This window comes from Nicotiana sylvestris, chromosome 1 (genome assembly GCF_000393655.2).
Source record: "Nicotiana sylvestris chromosome 1, ASM39365v2, whole genome shotgun sequence".
NCBI lineage: Eukaryota > Viridiplantae > Streptophyta > Magnoliopsida > Solanales > Solanaceae > Nicotiana > Nicotiana sylvestris.
Genome location: NC_091057.1, coordinates 47,393,652 through 47,401,588, shown reverse-complemented (window position 1 = coordinate 47,401,588; position 7,937 = coordinate 47,393,652). Strand labels below are relative to the sequence as shown.

At 38.5% G+C, this 7,937-nt stretch overlaps 1 protein-coding gene across 1 annotated transcript; it reads right to left on the bottom strand.

The window, feature by feature from the left end:
- Window positions 1-2,851: 2,851 nt before the first annotated feature.
- Window positions 2,852-6,254, bottom strand: LOC104229651 (uncharacterized). Its single transcript, XM_009782319.2, has 4 exons — window positions 6,044-6,254; window positions 5,479-5,631; window positions 4,578-4,826; window positions 2,852-3,392 (listed from the first exon to the last, which is right to left on the bottom strand). The coding sequence occupies exons 1-4, from the start codon at window positions 6,116-6,118 to the stop codon at window positions 3,114-3,116; spliced, it is 756 nt and encodes a 251-aa protein (XP_009780621.1). The 5' UTR covers window positions 6,119-6,254; the 3' UTR covers window positions 2,852-3,113.
- Between the last annotated feature and the right edge of the window lie 1,683 nt (window positions 6,255-7,937).

The following is a 7,937-nucleotide window of genomic DNA, read 5'->3' as shown; positions in this document are numbered from 1 at the left end:
ACCTGTGTGTGAGATACATACGTGATACATGTTTGATACATGTATCGCAGAAGAATTTTTTGAACTCGATGTAATTACGAATCTTGATACAAAACCAGTCCAAATCACCTCCAATCTTCCTTAAATTTTGTATATTAACTTATCTATATATTTTCAATGAATTTTAACTATACCCATTGAAAAAGTTCCTTTTTTGCTTAGATTTTTGGAATATTGTATATTGTTTTTTGTATTTCATCACCTTATTTGCTACCTCATCCATGAAATTTCCTTTCCGTCTTACATCTAATGTTGCTAATCACGCTTAAATATATAGAAGGTAATTTTTGCATATGATTCTTTGAGAGAAAGAACCCTACTTATTTGGTTTTTTAATTTTTATTGGCTAGTTTTGGTAAGTCTATGACTATTGGCTAGAGGTTGGTAAGTTAAGACTTATTTGGGACATTTGTGTAAGTTTTTCATTCTATGCGCATTCATCCCAAAACCCAAATCGAGTGAGAATCTCACAACTCAGTATAAGCTATTGGTGATGGACTTAGAGATCATGAGGAAGAGGAAGAGGAAGAAGAGGGTTGTGTATGGTCAACATAGAATCAGGTGGGTGCCTTGACTAATGACAAAGCTCAGGAGTTGGGGATAAGTTGCTGGCTGTGGAGGCTTGGAGGAGCAATGGGGACACGAGCTATATGTGGACCACGACAGCAGAATGCATTAAAGTAGCAACGAGAAAGGTGTTAGGAGTCTCGAAGAGTTTCTCTGACCGCCACAAAGTGGACTGGTGGTGGAGTGAGGAGGTGAAAGCAAAAGTAGAAGCCAAGAAAGTGAGGTATTTGAAGTTAGTAGAGAGCATTGACAAGGAGGAGAGGAGGACGAACATGGTAGGGTATAGGAAGGTAGAAGGAGGCGAAGTTAGCGGTTACTGCGGCTAAGGAGACAATGTATGAACATTTATATGAAGAGCCTGGGGCTAAAGGGGGGGGGGACAAGACGATGTATATGCTAGCCAGAGTGAGAGAAAGGAAGGCCTATGATGTGGATTAAGTTAAGTGCATCAAAGATGAGGAAGGCAAAGTTTTGATGGAAGAGACTCAGATTAGGTGAAGCTGAAAGACATACTTTTATAAACTCTTGAATGAAGATGATAAGAACATTATACTGGGCGATTTGGAGCTCTCCGAGATTCATCGAGATTTTATATATTGTAGGCGCATTAGAGTGGAAGAGGTCGAGGGGGCTATGTTTAAGATGCACACGGGTAGAGTGATTAGGCCACACGAAATTCCTGTAGACTTTTGGAAGAATGTGGGTAGGGCAGGTTTGGAGTAGGTCACTAGGTTATTTAACGTCATTTTTCGGACGAAGAAGATCCTCAAAGAATGGAGGTGGAGTACGATGATTCTGTTGTACAAGAACAAGGGTGATATCCAAAATTACAATAACTATAGGGGTATCAAATTTCTAAGCCATATGATGAAAGTGTGAGAGTGTGTGGTAGAAATGAGGGTGCGGAGAAGTGTGTCTATTTCTAAGAACCATTTCGGTTTCCTGTCGGGTCGGTAGACTACAGAAGCCATTCATCTTGAAAGGAGATTGGTGGAGCAGTATAGGAGAATAAAGAAGGATTTACATATGGTATTCATTGACCGAGAAAAAACATACGACAAAGTCCCGAGAGAGGTGCTATGGAGATGCTTGGAAGCTAAAGGGGTCTCGGTAGCCTATATTAGGGTGATTAAGGACATGTATTATGGTGCTAAGACCGGGTGAGGACATCGAGACTCAGAGCACTTTTTGGTGGTAGTGGGATTGCACCAGGGATCAGCTCTTAGCCCGTTTTTATTTTCCTTGGTGATGGACGCACAGACTCTACACATTCAAGGAGAGGTACCATGGTGTATGTTATTTGTTGATGACATAGTTCTGATTTTCGAGATGGCGGGTGGTGTTAACGAGAGGCTGGAGGTTTGGAGGCGGACCTTAGAGTCTAAAGGTTTCAAGTTGAACAGGACCAAGACAAAATATTAGGAGTGCAAGTTAAGGGACGTAACCCAGGAAGAGGACATGGAGGTGAGGCTCGATACATAAGTCATTCCTAAGAGAAGAAATTTCGGGTACCTTGGGTCAGTAATACAAGGAAATGGGGAGATGGATGATGATGTCATACATCGTATAGGAGCAGGGTGGATAAAATGAATGCTCGCTTCCGGTGTCTTTTGTGATAAGAACTGCCACTTTAAGTTTATGTAAGTTCTATAAAATGGTGGTTCGACCAACTATGTTATATGAGGCAAAATGTTGGCCATTCAAGAACTCTCATATCCAGAAGATAAAAGTAGCTGAGATGAGGATATTGATATGGATGTGGGAGCATACCAGATTTGATAAGATTAGAAATGAAGTTATTCGGGAAAAGGTAGGAGTGGTCTCCGTGGAAGACAAGATACGAGAGGGAAGGCTGAGATGGTTCGAACATGTGAAGAGGACAAACATTGATTCCCCAGTTAGGATGTGTGAGAGGTAGGCCATAAGGGGTATGAGGAGGGGTAGAGATAGGCCTAAAATATATTGAGGAGAGGTGATTAAGCAGGACATGATGTAATTAGAGCTTACTGAGGACATATCCCTTGATAGGAGAGTGTGGAGGTCGAGAATTAGGGAAGAAAACTATCATATAGTCGAGCATTTACTATTAAGGTAGGAAGCCTTTAAACAGCTCATGTGGGATAACATCATCACTCACTAAAAACGCGTGATTTGGCACTGCGTTCCTGAAACTGCTCGCTTATTCATCGAGTTCAAATATGAAATATGAAAAGAATCAAATCAAGCTGGTAAAACCAGCTACAGAGACAAACACAACTAATTACTTCTCGAGTAAAAGAATACAAACAATGTAGTATTACAGCTTTCCACACGCAACAAGCATCAAATTTACAATTAAAACAGGCTTCCTCCCCTGTGAGATTTTGGTATTTACAAGAACATAAATATAAAAGGATACATTGTAAGTAAACTTCATGAGTGTTTACAATTATTATTATTTTTCTTTATGTAGGAGTTTAAGTGAACTATTTACAATTCATGTACACATGATATACAATAACCTTTTACTAGTTTGGGTCTTGTGCACTTTGGAATGACCAGGATGTATATGCAGGTTTGGCAGCTGAGATCTGAACACGTATCACCTCATGTACTGCACCTCGATGAAGTACCCCGAGAACTTCTTCCTCCTTCCCTGTTGCAAGATCTTCTAAAGAGACATTACGTGTGTGTAATTCATCGCGCAAACGAAAGCCATAAAACCACCTCCCGAGCTTCCACCATTGTACACGTACTTGCCTTTGTGAAATATTGCAGTTGCTTAGGACTTCCATGACACATTCACCCTAGTAGAGAAAATGAAACATCAAATAACTTCAAGAAGCTGATTCCAGGTTGAAGCTAGGTAACTAACGTATCGTCACATGCAATAAAACTATTCACAGTCCAAGGAACTAGAATTCCAGCTACAACAGATGCCGAAGAGGGCCCGCTTAAACTTAGACTAACTCTTGCAAGTCTTGGAAATGAAGCGTCCTTAGGAACATAGACCATAAGGCTTATACTAGATAAAGTCTTGGTGCGAGCGAGATGCTACTCTAGCCAAGCTGTTCAAGTTTTAACCACTGTTTTTAGAGATAAACACATGATGTACATGCCAATTGCACCATACACAGAAGATGGACAGAGATCACATAATTTCATAAGGAAAAGTTCCAGCTGCAAGCAGTTGTTCATTTAGTAAAGAGTACCTACAACCTAATCTGCCTCTTACAACAGACCTAAACATTGTCTCTGACCACTTCATTTATACACGGTCTAACTTACACCCAGAGACCCCACTTTTTTGGGAATTTTCTGGGTTTGTTGCTGTTGTTGTTGTACTAAGTAGGCGTTTTAAGAATAACGAAAGAAATTAAGGAGTTTTATGATCCTCTGTAGCCTACCAAAACAGTGAGTCCTACTAAAACCAGACAGACGGACCAACAGACGGACAGCAAGAGAGAGAGAGAGAGAGACAGGAAGAGAGACGCTAGTATAATTAGGCTCAGCACATACATCCACTTCAGGATGCAAAACGCCTATCAAAGGATAAAAATCAATATTTGTACAAAAAAATCTTACAAGAGTCAAACATTCCATTCAATTTCTCTTATATCTAAAAGGAATAAATCAATTATCATATAACCAATTGTCTTATTTACTCCAATATCATTATTTGAAACTAACTTTTTGATACATTAACTAGACAAAACGAATCCATAATCTATTTATAGTGCATAGATAAATATTTCCACCGCCCTGCGAAGGAAAATAAAATTTTTCTAACCCCTATGAAGACGACCGTGCTAGTATCAGAGTCAACTAAAAGATCTAGCTCCTATAACAGATCAAGCAGCCAAACACAAATCAAATCTGTCATTTATTTTTCAGCAAAAACATTCAAGTGGTATAACACCTATTCACTGACTGCATAAATGGAGAAATTGGTGCAGTTAACAGGTTTGTAACAAAAGTAGGCATTTAGTTACCGGCAAACCAAGCCAAATAATGCAGTAGTGCAGACCAATCAAGTTTAGCAGCACATTGTGCTTGGATTTGAGGAAGAATGTTCGGGCATCTTCAAACCCAAACTGCATTACATCCAGTTCTCTAACTGCTTTCAGATAATGCCCAACCTCAATTGACTCAAATGCCAAACAGCGGTTGACAAACTCAATCACACCTGCTGCTTTTCCTGCTACTTCGTTGTGCTTCCTTATATAAAACACTCTCCATTCCTGCAGTTTTAAGTAGAAAAGTAAAAAGTTCCATTTTAGCATTAAGTTATAAAAAGGGTCAATTTCCACCTTGTACTATCTAAAATTAAGCAACTTTGTCTTCCATGAGACTTCTAGTCTACTATTACCACGCCATAAGAAAAATGTCTCATGTTTGCCCTTTACCCCTAAAGGAGCTCCAATCCGAGGATAACTTTAAAATATAGTCAGAAGTTGAGGGGTAAACTTAAGACTTTTTTCTCGAAAAATCAGGACACATGGATTCCACCCATTTCGCGCTAGAGATTCACTAATGGCAAGGGCAAATAGGACACGATTTGCTAACGACAAAGGTATGAAGGGACAAAAAAGTGCAACGGACGGCAAAACTGAGCAATTTCAGATAGTACAGCGGGCAAATTTGGACCTTTTCCCTATCAACCTAAAAAAGAACGTAACTTCTTTTTTTTTTGTTTGGGAAAAGGGTTTCCAGTCCATGCTAATTCCAACATTATATACACAGGAAAAACATAGAGCTTCACAGCACAAAGGATTCTATCAGCATTTTACAGAACTTCAAGAACTCATTGCAAGCCAATAAATAATACTATGCATATGCATTTATATTCCAATCTACTTAAAGCAGAGAAAGAGAGTTGACTTCAGTATTAACCTCATGAGTCTGATTGTCAAAAGATGAAGACTCCTCAATCTCCAGAGAAAGAGCAGGCCATCTTTCTCTACAAAGAGACTCCCATATATAATCAGAACCACATAACTCCCACCAAAACTGAGAGCAACTCCCCAGCGAGCAAAGATCAGCTACCTTCAAAATTACAGTTCAAAAAAGAAAAAAAATACCCATAATCAAGACCAAAAATTTCCACAATACAGAAACCAGAAAGCCAATAATCCAATCCCTTTCAAGAAAAAATAGCAAATTAGAAAGACAAAAAAAAAAAAGGAAGTGGCGGGGGTGGGGGGAGGAGCCAGAATCAAGAAAACAAATTGTAGCCATTAAATTCAATTCCTTTCAACGCAAAAGGGCATAACTTTTTTTAACAACACAGAAATCAAAAAACCAATAAATTCAACTCCTTTCAAGCATAATCTCAATTTAAAAAAAAGCGATTCTAAAGAGAGAGAGAAAAGAACCTAGAATCAAGAAAAAAACATTCTCTGACAACCCACAATTAGAAAGTGGATAAAGTCAATCTTTCAAGGAGAAAAAAGGTAACCTGAAGGGAAGAAGCAATTTTGAGGGCAATATCATGGGGAAGCGATGCTTGTATAGACATAGATGTTGAGTTCATTTTGAAGCTCAGTAATTTTCAGTTCAGCTGCGAAACTGAAGAAAATAGAAGAAAATGCGTGTCCGTTTGGAAAAAGAGATGATGTTTGCCGTCATGCTACGTAACAGAGGCACGTGCCATCAATTCCCAAAGGTCTAAGGGTATTTCTTTTCTTTTTCTATGTATTAGAAGAGCTAGGTTCCGAAGGGTGTGCTTCGCGTGGAATTTAATTCAAATCTGAGGGTAATCTAGTCATTTCAATTACTTAGTTAATATTGTTCCCCGCGGTGGCTTTTGTTTTTGCAGCCAATACATCTTCATTTCTTACTCAGTCGTATATTATTCCTTTGTTTGTTTTCCGTCTCTTCAGTTTCTCAAAGATATACTCCAATTCATTTTGTTCTTGATGCTCTTTAAATTTAATATGAAACTTGGGGTTAGATAGTAAGGCATGAGGAAGAAGAGTGCAAGTCAGGAAGGAGAGACTATTTAAAGCTCTTCACTGAAAACAAAGGTAAACTTTCTATCTTTCCTTTCTTTCCGTCTCAAGTGTTTGCTTTCCTCTATATTTAGTCAGGACTATGCAGCATGCTTATTTGGGTTTCTCATTGTGGAATGTATGTATCTCTATTGAAGAGCTAGGTTTCGACGTGTGTGCTTTGTGGAATTTAATTCAAACCTAAGGGTAATTTAATCGTTTCAATTACTTAGTTGATATTGTTCCCTGCGGTGGCTTTTGTTTTTGCAGCCAATACATCTTCATTTCTTACTCAGTCGTATATTATTCCTTTGTTTGTTTCCCGTCTCTTCAGTTTCTCAAAGATATACTCCAATTCATTTTGTTCTTGATGCTCTTTAAATCTGATATGAAACTTGGGGGTTAGATAGTAAGGCATAAGGGAGAAGAGTGCAAGTCAGGAAGGAGAGACTATTTAAAGCTCTTCATCGGAAACAAAGGTAAACTTTCTCTCTTTCCTTTCTTTCCGTGTCAAGTGTTTGCTTTCCTCTATATTTAGTCAGGACTATGCAGCATGCTTATTTGGGTTTCTGATTGTGGAATGCATGTATCTCTGTTGAAGAGCTAGGTTCCGACGTGTGTGCTTCGTGGAATTTAATTCAAACCTGAGAGTAATTTAGTCATTTTAATTACTTAGTTGATATTGTTCCCTGCGGTGGCTTTTGTTTTTGCAGACAACACATCTTCATTTCTTAATCAACCGTATATTATTCCTTTGTTTGTTTCCCGTCTCTTCAATTTCTCAAAGATATACTCCAATTCATTTTGTTATTGATACTCTTTAATCTCATATGAAACTTGGGGTTAGATAGTAAGGCATGAGGGAGAAGAGTGCAAGTCAGGAAGGAGAGACTATTTAAAGCTCTTCACCGGAAATAAAGGTAAACTTTCTCTCTTTCCTTTCTTTCCGTCTCAAGTGTTTGTTTTCCTCTATATTTAGTCAGGACTATGCAACAGGCTTATTTGGGTTTCTGATTATGGAATGCATGTATCTCTGTTGATTATGGTTAGAATCTTTTGGTTGACTGTGTTAGCCAATTTCATCTAAAACAACAGGTCAGTATAGTTTAAATATCCAAATTCTAATTTCAAAATTCGATGTAGTTCCATAATCTTTAGAGAATAGAGGATGGATTCTGTACTTAGATTTGGTGGCAATTTCCAAATATAGAAGGGCTTGCCTGAAACTGTTGAAGAAGTGTATCAGTGAGAAGTTTAGCAAAAGATCCAGGAGAGTAACGTTTGCTAGTCATAAAATGTAGGCTTAAGATAGTTGTTGGTGTAGTCATTGCTGCCTTTGGAGACGAAAAATAGCGACCTTGA

Bases quoted from the DNA above. Each gene is read 5' to 3' on its own strand.
- LOC104229651 (XM_009782319.2), bottom strand. From the start codon at position 6,118: ATGAACTCAACATCTATGTCTATACAAGCATCGCTTCCCCATGATATT. The intron at 5,632-6,043 runs GTTACCTTTTTT...GTAATTTTGAAG, and splicing joins AAATTGCTTCTTCCCTTCAG to GTAGCTGATCTTTGCTCGCT. The intron at 4,827-5,478 runs GTTAATACTGAA...TTAAAACTGCAG, and splicing joins TTGACAATCAGACTCATGAG to GAATGGAGAGTGTTTTATAT.